Source organism: Petaurus breviceps, unplaced genomic scaffold (assembly GCF_028583685.1).
Source record: "Petaurus breviceps papuanus isolate PSGF00001 unplaced genomic scaffold, PetGlider_PUasm1.0 115, whole genome shotgun sequence".
Lineage (NCBI taxonomy): Eukaryota > Metazoa > Chordata > Mammalia > Diprotodontia > Petauridae > Petaurus > Petaurus breviceps.
In genome coordinates this window covers 7,966,891-7,982,413 of record NW_027185612.1, presented here as the reverse complement: position 1 = coordinate 7,982,413, position 15,523 = coordinate 7,966,891, and the positions used below count along the sequence as shown (strand labels likewise).

The following is a 15,523-nucleotide window of genomic DNA, read 5'->3' as shown; positions in this document are numbered from 1 at the left end:
CACTTATCGCAATGCAGGTCACCCAGTAAGTAATAAATATTTACTAAGTGGTTGACTGATAGTAACAGCCAGGACTCAGTTTACAGATAAAAAAACTAAGACCCAAAGAAGTTAAGTGACTTTTTCCAACTTAAACAGTAGGAATGTAAAAATCAAACTAGACTCCAGACTTAACTATTATGTAATAGAAATTATATAATATATAGGTATACAACAGAAAAAAAAAACACACCAGAAGTAGACATATGTATGTTTATGACATTAACAGATCACAGATTGTGTATTCTTTCCTAAAACCATAGTATATAATGTTGAAAATTTGAACTAATATTTACAAAATATGTAATACTTTAATGCAGTTTCAATTGTCCACACAACAGGCAGAACCCTGTAAGAGGTTTGCTTTAGGTCATGAGGCCAGTGAAGAGCTAGTTCGAACTAGAACCCACCTCTTCTTTTGCTTCCCTACCATATAACACTGCCCCGACTGATCACATCTTTAGCAACGGTCTTATCTAAACTTCAGATCTCCTGGAGTGCCCAGAACAATATTTTGCTACAAAGGAAATACTTAATACTTTCGCTGACTGCAGTTAACAATGAAATCATTACTTTCCTTTTAACTTTTTATTTCAATTGACTCTATAGTCTCTGGGTCACACATTTATAGAAAGCAGGCTTTACAAATTGTTGAGTTGGGGAGTCTAAATTGCTCTCCAAACCCAAAAATGAAAGCCCAGCAAAATGACATTAAACATAATTAGCACAATGAAAAACTTTTTAAAAGATCCTATTTGATGATACCTTTCATAAAAGACATAAAGACCAAATATAACAAGGGATAACTGCCATGTCACAAAATTTCCTTAATTTGGTCCCATTTTATAAAATTCCTTTTCTCCAAATACAACAGTAAGGTTGTTTTACATTTAAATTCTAACTATTCTTTAGAAATAATTATTAAAAGGGCAGCTAGGTGAAGCAGTGAGTAAAGCGCAGGCCCCGGAGTCAGACGGACCTGAGTTCAGTTCCAGCCTCAGACACTTCACACCCACACAAAAAAACTAGCTGTGTAACCTTGGGCAAGTTACTTAACCCCAATTGCCCTCCAAAAAAAAAAAAAAGAAATTATTATTAAAATGCTGCCTCCAATTTCACTAAATATCAGTTCTTCAAAACTACAAGATTATTTGAAATAAGTACAACAATATTTTGTGAGGTTATAATGCTGGAAATTATAGACAAAAAGTGTTTAATAAACAAAAATATGAAAAAAATGACCCTTAATCATCTTATGTAATAAAAAATGGTTATTACAGGGGCGGCCAGGTGGCACAGTGAGTAGGAGCGCCGGCCCCAGCGTCGGGAGACCTGGGATTGGTTCCGGCCTCAGATACTCAGCACCCACACAAAAATAACTGGCCACGTAACCTTGAGCAATTTACTTAACCCTGATTGCTTTAAAAAAAAAATTGGTTATCACAATAAAGAAACCAAGAATATTCAGAAGGCAATTACACAATACATCATTAAAAATTTATTTATCAATAAAACTTTTTTAATGGGAAAATTTGCTATTTAAAGGAACAGTGAAGTGGATGCTTTCTAAAACAAAGAATCCTTGTGTAACCTAAGGAATAATCAATAAAAAAGTCTGAAATATTAGATTCTTTTAAAGAGAGATTTCTCTTGTACCAAAAGATGGTAAAGTCAAAGAAATTAAAACGTTTCCCACTTTGCATGGTGTTTTAGGATTTCAAACTTTAACTGGTTATGCACTCATGAAGGCTTATATCTATCAGTTTCAACTTCTCAAATTTATTAATCTCACAAACAAAAAGATATCAAGTAAATCAGATGTACACAAAACAAATATTGTTCTTTAAGGTATCGACTCTATGAAAATGAAAAAACCTCAAAAGTTACCACTACAGGAGGCTGTGTAGGTAGAAGACCAGGCCTGTGATCTTTTATTCTTCCTCTTTCACTGTTATCTCTTCTCTGCTCTCCCATTCCACGACACATTAGAGAACCTCCTCTCCTTCCTCCTCGCCTTGAACCATATCGTCCCTGTTTATGTTGCCGTTCCCTTTCTTCAAATTCAAGCAATGCGGCTTTGGCTTCAGCTGAAAGTTCTATATGAAAAGATGCATACATGTGAGCTATCTTCTAAAAGACTATACTGGAACTAAGGGAGAAGACAAGAAAGAAATGGGTAGGTGATCATCATATGATACTCTGCTATATCCTGAACAACTATTAAGCTGGTACTGCAAAGTGCCATAGGAAATAAGATAAAATTTGCTTATTCTTTGTTTACCTTTCAGTGTTGATTCTTTTGTGAAGGCAAACTAGGCCATCTTTTGCCTCAATTCCTATCTAGCCTTTAACTACTGAATGTGCATTGCCTCAGACAAATGAGACCCAGGAAAATCTTAGCTTTAAAGGCCAAGGTCTCTCACTGCATCAGGAGCCATTGCCAGTCCGTCTTGACCTATGTCTTGCCATTGGAGTATGGTGACTCTGGAGGAGCAAATTAGGCTGAAGACTCTGCCTAGCTCTGCCTTACTTATATCCAATTCACTTGCAAGTCAAGACATCACTCAGCTGATGTCACTGGTATCTTTGAGAATGAAGGACAAACAGCAACTTTTCAGTGACAAATTAAAATTTGCTAAGAGACATACACTTTGGTGAAAATATTACATAATTCTTTGTTCTTGTGGTGTCATTAAAAGGGTCCTGAACTTAAGAACCAAAATGACTGAGTTTAAGCCTCTGCTCTGCCACTTAGAAGCAATGTGATCTGGGTAATTCACTAAAGTTCTGAGAACCTCAGTTTTCTCTTCTATAAGATGTAGATAAAACTTACACTATATAACAAGGTTATAGGTCACAAGACACTGCTTCATAAAAACCACGAAATGTGAAATAAATGTGTTTACCATCAAACCTAAGTGAAATTCAATTGTTTCAACTTTGAAATGCTTAAGCACTCTGAACAACACAATGACCAAGAAACTCCAGAATGAAGCGTCTCTGTCTGTCTCTCTCTCTCCCTCCCCCCCCTTAACAAGTTGTGAGACTAGGTAAAGAATGAGATACAGATTTCCAGATATGATCATTACCACAAAAATCAGGTTCATTTGATTAGACTTTGATCCCAAGAGAGGAGTACAAGGTGGGGGCTAAGAGCAAAGGATTAGGGGGAGATTGTGACAGTGATTTTTTTTTTAAAGTATCAATAAAAAAATCATCAATGAAACATTTGTAATTATATGGAAGAAAGCAAAAGGAAATTCAAAAAAGGACACAGAAAGAGCAATGTTAGGGACACCATGTATAATGTGAATTTTAAAAAATAAGATATACATAAGGTTCATAATTTCATACGCAACTCTGGTTCTCTAAACTTTGAAATGTTGGAAGTATGGCTGACGATGTAGTTCCTAATGAAAAAAGTGCTTTTTAAGAGAAGTTCAATTGTTAAATCATCTCTTTTCTCAGAGTACAGAAAACATATGAGGTTCAGTTTGCTTTGAAGAATGGTACTAGTCAGAATCTTTTCTGGTACTAAACTAAATAAATTGCTCTCCCAGTTTTTTGAAAAATAAAGAAGAATATAAGAGTTAATTTACAGAATTAGATAAATAGTGAAATTCTTTTGGAGGTAGAAAAAGGTCTAGGATCTCAAGAGAAATCATTTAGAAAAAAAGTACAAATAAAGGGGGAAACTTATTTTCAGAATTCATACTATATTGTAAAGTAGTAATCATCAAAACTATTTGGAAGCGGGGCAGCCAGGTAGCACAGCAAGTAAGAGCACTGGCTCCAGTGTTGAGAAGACCTGGAGATCGAATCCCGGGCTCAGACACTTAGCACCCACCCAGAAACACCTGGCCGTGTAACCTTGAGCAAGTTACTTAACCCCAATTGCTTAGGGGCGGCCAGGTGGCTCAGCGAGTAAGAGTACCGGCTCCAGTGTTGGGACGACCTGGAGATCGAATCCCGGGCTCAGACACTCAAGCACCACACCCAGAGGTGGCTGGCCGTGTAACCTTGAGCAAGTTACTTAACCCCGATTGCTTAAAAAAAAAATATATATTAAAAAAAAAAACTATTTGGAAGGGATTAAAAAACAAAAACAGAAAAAGAGACTGGGGAAAGAAATAGCATAATCAAGATCCAGAAAGAAACACAAAGTATCCATTGTAAAAAGCCAAAAGAATAAACTTCTGCAGGAAGAATTCCAGTTCCCCTTTTCATAAGAACTGCTAGCAAGCAATAAGGTGTAGAAAGCATATAACACTATATGCCACAATAAACACAAAGAAAGTAAGTGATCAAAATTTAAAAGGTTCCCTTGTTAAAAAAAAAAAATTTAAAGGACAAAAAGAACCTTTCAGAGCCAAGATTAGAAGAATTCATAACCAGACAACGCATATAGGAGATTACATGAAAGTAAAGGAAACTTTTCTACAAACAAAAAAACAACTAAAAGAAAATAAACCTGTCAAGACAGTGTGGAGGTGGGAGAAGGGGAATTTCCTTAAAAGTGTTTCTGTGGGTCCTCATTACTCAACCTGCAGAAATTATATCTTGATATTACGCTTCAGAATATTTCATCTATTTTTAAACAGCATAGAATTTTATTAAAATCTTAACTACAGAATTGGTTCATATACAGTTTATGCAGTGAATCAGCAATTATTTTTCTAGTAGCTCTAAGTGTCAAGATTAATTTCACTATCGCTAGTAATAAAATGGTTTCAAATGACATCTTTAATCAGCAAGTAAGAATGCTTTCCTCCAATTGAGACAAGCTGTCACAAAGGTCACCAAAATGTGACAGGATGGAAATTACATTTGTAACTTCAACTGAAATGTTAATTTCACTTTAAAATGTTTTCTGAACTATGTCCAGATTTTAAAGCAAAGGGATGTGCAACAAAGTTACAGTGCTATTCATTTTTTTTAAATGTTCCAATGAATGTAAATTATGTTTACATGCAAATAATTTTCACCAAAATTTGTTTACTAAATATATATAACTTGTTTAACAAAAGAAAAAACTGAAAACTTTAAATAACGTTCATAGCTCGGAGGTCTTTTTTGCAAGCTAGCAGAAGCTATCACTTATATAGCATTTAACACATATTAATTCACTGACTTCACAACAATCTTGGAAGGAAGGTAGGTAATAAATATTACCCAAAGTTTCTGGAATGTTTCTTCTCTCTCTAGGAACATCTGAGAGCCTAATAACTGTTCCTTCTTTTCGCTCAGTTTTGAAACGCTGTCGTCCAGATTCTTCATCATCTTCCTCCTCTTCATCAGATTCCTCTTTAATTTCCTTTTGTAGTTCCAGAGTTTCAATAGCTCCCTACATTATAAACAGAATATTTTTTTAAATACAAAGAACTAATACCAATTCATATTAAATATTTTATGATTTTCAAAAGGTAATAAAAATTTATGTTTACTTATGAAGGGCGCAAGCTGGAAAATGCCCCATTTTTAGCACATGTTAAACATGGAATCTAGTATAGGAAAGCAGTCTCTAAAACTTTAAAAGTGAGCTTTTTGAGAGAAATATAGTGACCAAATAATATACTTGTTACCCATTTTCTATTAAAATAAGAGTTACACCTGGCTACACTTCTGAAAAGTAGATTCTAGAATCCAAAATAGGATCCTGGAATTGTCTTATGTCAACCCTACCTAAGTCCTAAACCCCAGTTCAAGGAACACTGAGAACAAAATTTAATCCCAACAATTATTTGTAATGCTATAATTGTGGCATACTGTTAACCTGTATCCTTCCCCTGAAGAATAACATTCCCGTAATTTCCCTGTTAAGCATTTATACTAAAATTCCATGACCTCTACCACCATCCTATCTCTCTCTTCTTGGATTACCAGGGTACTACAGACTACTAAAATTAAGATTTCATGTGTGTGCAGGCACAAACCCAACAATAATACAACATCAAAGTAAGGATACAACTGAGCCAATGCTGTCAAAAACTATGTCAATGAAATTCAAGCCTAGAGGGGTTCTGCCAAGCTGCAAATGTTTTAGACATGGAGATAGACAGTAAGCATGAGAGAATGACATTTGACTATGTGACCTTGGGCAAGACATTTAACTTTCCTGGATCTCAAGTTCTTCATCTATAAAACAAAGAGGTTAGATTATAGGGTTTTAGAGGTACCTTCCAGGTACAGTTCTCTGACCCTATGTGCTTGGTAGCTAATCAATCAATCAAGAAGCATTTATTAAATATCTGCTGTGCTAGACACTGTGCTAGATTCTGGGGACACAAAGAAAGAAAACGGCCCCCAAGGAACTATTCCATTGGAGGACACAATATATACATGTAAGCATATACAAAACAAATAAAAGATAATTGAGGGAAGAACTAGCAGCTGGTGAAGGGAAAGGAAAAAGCAATCTTTGAGATGAATATTAAAGGATGCCAGAGCTTCTAAAAGGCTAAAATGAGGAAGTCACATGTTCTAGGAGGAGATGAAAACTGCAAAGGCATAGAGACAGGAAATGGAATATTATGTGAGGAAGAATATGGAAGTAAGCTTAGCTGGAATACAAAGGGTACGTTGTATGTGATGTACTGGCTAGAGCACTGGGCCTAGAGTCAGGAAGAGCTGAGTTCAAATTCTACCTCAAACAATGACTAGCTGTGTGACTCTGGGAGGCACTTCTTTCTGTTTGCCTCAGTTTCCTCATCTGTAAAATGAGCTGGAGAGGGAAATGGAAAACCACTCTGGTATCTTTGCCAAGAAAACTCCAAATGGGGTCACAAAGAACCAGACACAACTGAAATAAGTGAACAACAACAAAACGTTTTTTAAGCCTCACCAACAACCATGTGAGGTAGGAATTATATTATCCCCATTTTGCAGGCAAGGAAACTGAGCCTCAGAGATTAAGTGACTTGTCTAGGGCCACACAGTGACTCTGAGACATGAACAGAGGTAATCCTGACTCAATGCTAACTACTCTGTGCCAGGCACTGAACTGGGCATGAGTATACAAAGAAGTATATACAGGCATATGCAAAACAGATACAAGGTAATTTAGTAAGGCAAGGTATCAGGAAAGGCCTCTGGGTTGAAGGCAATGTTTAAGTTAAGTCTCAAAAGAAAAAAAAAAGAATTCTAAGAAGCAGCAGAGAGAAATGAGAACATTAAAGGAAGTGGGCCCAGCCTTACAAAGGCACAGAGATGTTAATGTTATATACAAGGAATCTAAGAAGCCAGTATGATTTGACCATAAAGTCCATGAATAAGAATAAGGCTGGAAAGGCAGGAAGGGGACAGAAAGTTTGTGAAGGGCTTCAAAAGTGAGAGCAGTTTAGGTACAGGGGGCCACTCAGTTTTATCAAGTAGGGTAAGAGCACAGGTAGACAGGCAACTGTGTGTATAGTTAGATTAGAGGACAGACTACAGTATGGAGGGACCTGAGGCAGGGAAGCCAATGAGAAGGGGTACTACAACAGTTCAGCTGGTAGGTGATAAGAGTGTGTCAACTGAGGGAAGGTAGTAGCTGTGTAAATGAAAAGAAGGGGACAGAAGCAAAAGATGCTGCAGAGATTTAAAAAAAAGCAAATCACTGATAAAGAGAATAAACAGGACATGGTTGAGGAGAGGTTACCAGGACAATCTACCAGAAAAGAATTCATTAATCACCTGGGCCCAATAATCCACACAGTTTCAAATCCTCTAATTGTACTCACATCCACTTCTGGTATACTGGAAAGAGCTCACTGGATTGGGACTCAAGAGGACCTTGCTTTTGCTACATATTACTGGTATGACTCTGGACAAGTCACTTAATCTTTCAGGACTTCAGTAAAAGGAATCAACTAAATTACATGATTCCTAAATTTATTATCCATAGCTCTCCAACCTGTCAGCAAGAGTATCTCAAGAGGCTTGTTTTCATCTTTGTATCCCCACTGCCTAGGACATAGTAGATATTAATAAAGACTTATTGAAATGAAGGAATAATTTGGATTGAAGCATACTGTCTCTTAATGATCATGGCTTCCAATTCAAACTATTCTCAAATCAACTACTTAATATGCATTTTACATTTTTTTTTGTCATGAAAAGGCCAGCCTTGCCAAGTTCAGGAAAGTTCATTAAAAGAAGTCAAATCCCTAGAAAATGAGGTTTTTTTTTCAGGCACAGAAACTCAAAGATTATCTACTAAGGCACAAGATTTGTGACCAGGTCTGGATCAAAGATGCAGGGCAGATTAAAGAGGAGACCCATGCCTAGCTAGAGGTAGTGTTCAAGGGTGATGATCAGTCTCCAGGGCCATAAAAGGAGTCTAACTGGAGAGAACCTAGGAGTTCTTCTTTTGCCTTGATGATCTTAAGCAGAGGGGAAGAAGAATAGGGGGTAAGAGAAAGGTTGGAGAAAATTATCTCATATTTGAGGTGGGCAGCAAAAGTCTACATAAACCAAGCAGAAGGGTGGGAGCAGCAGGTGACATCTGAACCTTTCTCTCATCTGAAATGATCAAAGGAGGAAAGAATACACACACACACACACACACACACACATACATTGGGTACAGAAATACATGTCATTAGACAGGACAAGAGGAGGGAAAAGGAAGAAAGGGGAGAAGAGGAATGGGGGGAGGGGGAGAGAATAACAAGGGCAGATTAAGGGAAAGATTAGCCCTAAGGATAGGAAAAAAAATAGCAGCTCTTTTGGTGATGGCAAATAACTGGAAAGTGGAAGGCTGCAGATAAATTTAGGAATGGCTGAATGAATTATAGGATTAAATGAGATGGAATACTATTAATAAATTATGGAGGGGACAGTTTTAGAGAAACAAAGACTTGAATGGATACAGAGTGAAGTGAGCAGAACCAAGAGAAAAATTTATACAATTTATTACTAAGACAAACTATGAAAGACTTAAGAGTCCTAATCACTGTAATAGCCAACCACAATTCCAGAGGACTCCTGATAAAATACCTTACCCACCTACTAACAAAGAAATGAAGTTCTCAGAGTGTAAACTGAGACATTTTTTTAATGGAGATGGCCAAAATGGGAATTTTTGTTGTTACACACACACACACACACACACACACACACACAGGATTTTTTTCCTTTCACAGTGGGAATATATGGGGAGAGGAAAATAAGATTTTTGCTGATTGAAAAAAATTTAATTAAAGCAACAAAAGCAACAGTTTACTGACTCACTACCCCCATATAAATTTTCTATAAATCCCCAAAATTGAAACCATTTGAAAACCAGAAAAATCACGAGTTTTTCTGATTATATAGATTCAATTAACTAACAAATTAGAAAAGATTTTAAAGTACATTTAATTTTTATTTTGAGATTAGACTGAAATTATATTTTCTTTTATCAACAATTCCTCAGAAATATTTCTCAAATGAATCCTGCCTATTCAAATTTTATTCATTTAAATTTAGTACTTTTTCATATATTTTGTTCAATTACATCAATTTTTATGACAAACAAAAATCCTCTTTTGCATCACAATAAATTTTACTACATGAACACCACCACACAATGCATCTCAGTACTGCAATATGACAAAAGAATTATCACCACTGGTTGAAGTATCTGCAAGAATAGCATGTCTATAATTTTGTTCTACTAGTTAGGAAGTTACAAATATAAGGTATATATTCATTTGAAAAAACAAAACATTTAGAAACTAATCAAACCACTTTCTCTACAACTGTCTTTTATATAAAGACTACCAAATGATTCCATTACCAATTTAAAATTCTTTCTCTTAGAAAAAACTCATTTTTCACAGAATGTAGGCATAAAAGGGATAGCTCAGACATACCACTAACAGAAATCAGTTCTTTTTCAATTGTATTTTTTCCTCTCTCATGCTTTTTCTTGTACAAAAGGTCAATTTTCCAAACACAACCTGAAGCATCTACAAACACTATCTATTGTAGCTACAGATAAATACAGAAGACAAACAAATTCGCTGTATATTAAATACAAATTTAGTTATATTAACATCTCAAATACTTACATATTTAGGAAAATATGTTGGTCACATCTCAAAGAATCAGTTTCCCTCCTACCCAGAAATAATGAAATTCCCTCCCCCCAATCAAAGAACAAACAAAAAGAAGCTGCAATAAGAACCTGTACACAATGCAAAGAAGTTAATCTTAAGAATTAAAATTCTTGAAAAGCTCAAATACTTATGGTCAAACTGCTAATTTAAAACCAGAGCAAGTAGGTAAGGTAGCTGTGAAAAGAATACTGAATGTAAAAATCAGAAAACCTGGATTCTTGACCACAAATTTTTGTTAACCTCATGTAGGTTCTCACCAATGCACAGCAATCCTTTTACTTATTTCTCAAGATCTTTATTCACCTTTTCTTCCTTACCTACAGCCCAAATGGAAAAGGTGGTCTTCCTTCTTGCCAAAGGAGGTACCCACATGGTACAGTGAATAGAGTGCTGAACCTAGAATGAGTAAGACCTGATTTCAAATCTTGCCGCAGATACAAGCAGTGACCCTGAGTCAGTCACTTAACCACTGCTGCCTCAGTAATTAACAGCCCCTACTTCTCAGGGTTGTTGTAAGGATAAAATAAGATTATAAAGCACTTTTCAAATCTTAAAGTGCTATATAAGTATTATTTAGGTGCAGTTATGTGGTAGCAGATAGTGTTAGGTCTGGAGTCAGGAAGCCCAGAGTTCAAATTTGACCTCGGATACTTACTAGCTAGGTGACCTTGGGCAAGTCACTTAACCTATCTGCTTCATCTGTATAATGAGGGTAATAATAGCACCTACCTCTCAAGGTTACTATGAGAATAAAATGAGATATTATTTGTAAAGTGCTTTGCAAATCTTAAAGTACTATATAACTTAGTTATTGTTGTTCTTATCATCTTTCCCTCCTGACTCTTCCCTCCAGTCTACATAAAAGAACAGGTTGAACCTATACTAATAAACCTGTCCTTGATGCCGTCATTTTCCTCAAGATATCTCCTATTCACCAACAAAACGTCGGTCAAAGTAATCATTATTCAATAACTTCCATTGGCTAATTACCCATTCATAGGCACTTGAGATCAAAGTGAAGCAACACCTGGCAAGACCCCCCACCATGCCCAAGGAGCATAATGTCATGACTTCACCAAGCAGGCAGATATGTAAGGCTGCAGTGTGAGAGGCCTTCCATGGGTGTCCCATACATATGAAGCCTATGCATTACATGTGTTCCCATGGTAGTTGGTCAGATTCTGGAGTAGAACCTAGGATTCCTTTGACTGAGTAAGAAGCTGCCAGCTTTTTTTAAGAACCAAGCTTCTAAGCCTTAGTTACACTAACATTAACGAAGGAAAGTAATGGAGTGAATGTTAATGCCTAGACTTAAAATTGCTGAACTGTGATTCTAGCACAAAGCATTTATACATTTCAACTGGTTTTCAGATGAGGCCATATGAAAATTTATTAAAAGCCCTATACTAAGACAAAGAATTTGGTTCCAACTAGGAGAGGAGATGCCCTGGGAAGGTTAAGAGACAGTGAACTGGTGCTACATTTTGAAAAAGGAAAATAAACTTTAAGAGCAGAATGTAGTTTTTAAATTTTCATTTCTAATTTAATATACCCTCCTTGGAGTATTCTTCCACTTTTGCACCATATCCCCAAAACCCAGTCAAGTATAGCAATAGTAGGAACTTAATAAATGCTTGTTGATTGATTCTTAGGAAAACTCACTGAAGAAGGTATTCAACAACTACAGTTAACTTAAAAATAATAGTTATTTAAATTAAATTCTAAATATAGTATCTGAAGCTATTTAGGTGATGACCCTAAAAAGGTTGTTGCTTTAACCATGAAAACCAAGTCTAAAAGGAAAGAGAACTCACTCAAATCCAACAAAACACTTAGGTTCTATTTTTCAATTTTCCAATCTGCAAAATGGAATTTCATTTACCATTTACTTCTTGCAGAACTGAAATTAGGAGAGATGAAAAATAAAGTTGAAGATATATGAAAGATACAAAGAGACAGTGTTGCTATGAAAAAAAAGTGGCATCTAAGAATAGGTTACACTACTTTTCCTAAAGAGTATATCAGCAAGCCCTTTTTAAGTTTCTTTGAAGAAAAAGTTTAAAATAAACACAGTAATTAAAAAAAAAACATATATCATGTTTAAATGTTATAATTCTACCACCTCTATACATATAGCTATAGGAATATAGGGCTAGCCCTGTGATTTCACTGGTATAGGGAATTGCCAGGTGAAGGAACCCCCTCAACCAATGCCAAATAAGCACCTTCTCTGCAACTTTACAGTTTCCAAAGTTGCCTAAAGCCCTGAAAAGTTAAGTTGTCCAGGGTCACAAAAGAAATATGTGTCAGAAGCTAGTCTAGAACCCAGGACTTCCTGGCTTTGAGGCCAGTTGTCTTCTACTACTACACCTCTCTCCATCTCCTGTGGTTTTTTCCTCTCTCTCACACACTCAATAAAGGATTGTTGATTGATTTTTAATGCAAACAAGTTATACTGCTAGTGCCTGAAATTCTACATGAGATTCCATGCTTCAGAAAAGTAATAAGAAGAGTATCAATGACTACTAAAACTATTCAAATAAACCATGGCCTCTAGTTTAGGTGGAACACAAAGGATGATTCATCAGTGTTACATGACAGACATTAAGGTATATAGACAAAAGAACTATAGACACCAAAAATACAAGTGAATGCAGAGCATAAGACTACCAGTTACATACATAAAGTTTCCTTAAAAGATGAGGGTCAACCTAATACCAAAATCCAAAAGTAAGCCACCACCCAAAACTATGACCAAACAATAGGCATAAAACCACAAAAAGCATTTTATGCTTCTCTTCTATTCCCAAAAGTACCTAGAATAATTGTGAACATTCGTTAATTCATTTAAAATAGATGAAGCATCTGTTACATGCAAAGCACTGTTCTAAACATCAGAAAAAAGTACCAAGAATCAATGACAGCTAAGGAAAGTAGGGTATTTTTCATCATCTAGCAAAGTGCCTTGCATAATGTAGGCACTTAATGGTTGCTGAATTATAATGAATTTGTAGTGTAGTCGGGTGATCCACAAACACCTACCCAAAACTGTAGCACAAACAGATGAAAAATGCTTGAGGTAGAACATGAAGGAGAGAGGTTAGGGACACTGTTAGGGGCAGTCAAAAAAGACAGACAATTAAGACAACTTGGTAGGTAGGGGTGGGAAGTTATCAGGGATTGAGGAAGGCTTCCAGAAAGAGAAAGCTTTTGAGCAAGGTTTGTTAAAAGGGTGAAGACTAAAGTAAAGGTATGTATACAACTTTACTAGTGGGCAGTCCCCCATCTCTCTACTGAGAAAAGACATGTTCATTATCTGCTTATCAGAACCAAAGGGAGAAAAAAATTACACAGTAAACCGTCAATATTCTTCTGTGCTCGTCCTTTTCTAGGTCAAGTACAAAAAAAAATGTTCTCTTTCTCTTAAGTTGATCATAATCTTCTTACAATTCTGCCCTTCACCTTTTATTGAAAGGGTTGCCAAAAGCACAGAGCATCCTAATAAAGCATCTAACTGGCATGCTGCTTGTGAATACAATGCTGGAAAGGCTACAGAATCCTGCTGAACATTCATTATAACATAGCCTTTCCACTGTATTATATACTCTAATACTAAACACCATTCAGACTGCTGACACCAATGGCTGGTATGCCTTTACTGTAACACACGGGTGCTTCATTCCCATCTTCCCAGCATAAGCAGGGAACAGAAACATCATGCCTTCAAGGGCACTGGTTGCGGCTGCTTAGCCCTAAAGAGCAGATCCTTAATTTTTGCTCCCAGTTCATTTTTTCCAGGTAATGAAACACATTTCCCTTCTTTTGATACAATGGTGAGGAACTATGGATAAGATATGTTGCATAGGCTTTCATATTTCCTTGTCCTGTTTAGTTTTGCTTAACTCTTTTTCTTTGTTACAAGAAAGGGTTTAATTCAGAGGACTGGGCTAAGCAGGTAGAGCAAATATGGAGAAATGACATATGTGGTGTCAAAAATAAAAGGCACCCAACTTAAATAAAAGCAAACTGTATACTAGAGGCATCATGGCACAAAAGACAGCGCTGACCCTAGAGTCAAAAAGACCTGGGTTTAAGTGTTCTGACACACTAGCTACATGGTCATAGTGAGTCACTTAACCCCTTCAGTGCCTACACACAATTCTCTAAAACCACAAAAAGCAGAGAGGTGGCTCACCTCAGGCTGGGGGAGAATGAGAGGAAGAAAGAGATAGACCAATACACACATCCACCCCTTCCCTTTATGATGCCAGAGCTTAAAAGGTGGTAGCTGTCCAAATTCTTTGCAAAATTTATCACCTAAGCTGTGGAGCAGTATCATTTAATGCACATGCCTGAATTAAATCACCTAGGACTCTGGCTTTGGGTAAACAACTCTACCTGAAAAGAAAGGGCCTGGTGATAAATGAACAGGCTGAATATCCAATCAATGGATATTTTTGGATGGCTCTGGTCCAAAAAGATTTATGGCTTTAATAAATTAGATAAGAGGTATGTTATCTATGATCCTATGATTATGTGAGACTACAAAATAATTCTGTGGCTTTTTCCCTCTCTCATTAAAAAAATTCCAGGGATACTGAAGAGGTTAGTATCCATTTAGTCAATGTTTCACACCATCTAAATCTACAGGATCACTATTAACAGAACAATGACCCTGAATAATCAAAAAAAAAAGATTAAATGATGCTTAGTATGCTTTAAGAAGGCACTAAAGTTATATGGCAAGTTTTTAAAGTATTTTAGATTTTTTAAAAGTTGAGTAAAATACTCAGGTACTAAAAGTTAACTCTTAGGTTTTCAAAAGGTCAGCCCTCAGAATTTATTTCTGGAAGGCTCCACAGACAACTAAGACCTTTTTTTTTTTTTTTTTTTACTATTATTTGTTTGGTTTTTTACTAATCCTAAACAGAAGTTTTTACTTATAATCTGAACAATGAGCAACTCTTTGACCTTCTTAAAAGATGAATAAAATACCTCTTCAGATTCAGGAGCGGCTTGGGAATCAGCCATCTCCTCTAATTCATCTTCAGCCACATAGTCTTGCTCTTGCATTCCTTGCGGCCCACCATAAGACTGCATGTATTCTTCATCCTAATAGCCATTAAAGAGAAAAGTTTTTCTCACGCATCTTTTTTTTTAAACACGTTATCATCATGAATCATGCTGTCATTCCAGTAAACTTTTCTGGGGATAATGTACCTAGAGCCAGGTTCAAACAATGTAAATTCGATGCCAAATAGGTAGTAAATGAAAGGAATAATATCATGCTGCCTAAACAATGAGTTTTGAAATAATGTTATAGTTTTTATATCCAGAGTACCCTGTTTAACAACTCATGCTTTTTCTTCCATGTCCAATGCTAAGGGAAAAAGTCAGTTCTTTCT

General features: G+C 36.1%; 1 protein-coding gene and 1 long non-coding RNA gene across 9 annotated transcripts in view; both read right to left on the bottom strand.

Moving 5' to 3' along the window:
- The window catches only part of LOC138158349 (uncharacterized), a 1,179,890-nt gene that overhangs the window by 994,576 nt on the left and 169,791 nt on the right, over positions 1–15,523 (bottom strand). The gene's annotated exons all lie outside the window — the stretch shown is intronic.
- RBM33 (RNA binding motif protein 33) overlaps positions 1–15,523 on the bottom strand; it is a 173,129-nt gene that overhangs the window by 111,758 nt on the left and 45,848 nt on the right. For 6 of the 8 annotated variants that reach the window (XM_069084477.1, XM_069084429.1, XM_069084437.1 and 3 more), the window contains exons 6-8: positions 15,114–15,230; positions 5,212–5,383; positions 1,927–2,135 (exon numbers count right to left, since the gene is read on the bottom strand). In XM_069084477.1, the coding sequence (XP_068940578.1) occupies positions 1,927–2,135; positions 5,212–5,383; positions 15,114–15,230 (498 nt within the window). The remainder of the gene's footprint in view (positions 1–1,926; positions 2,136–5,211; positions 5,384–15,113; positions 15,231–15,523) is intronic. The other 2 variants (XM_069084466.1, XM_069084493.1) reach the window with 1 other exon arrangement.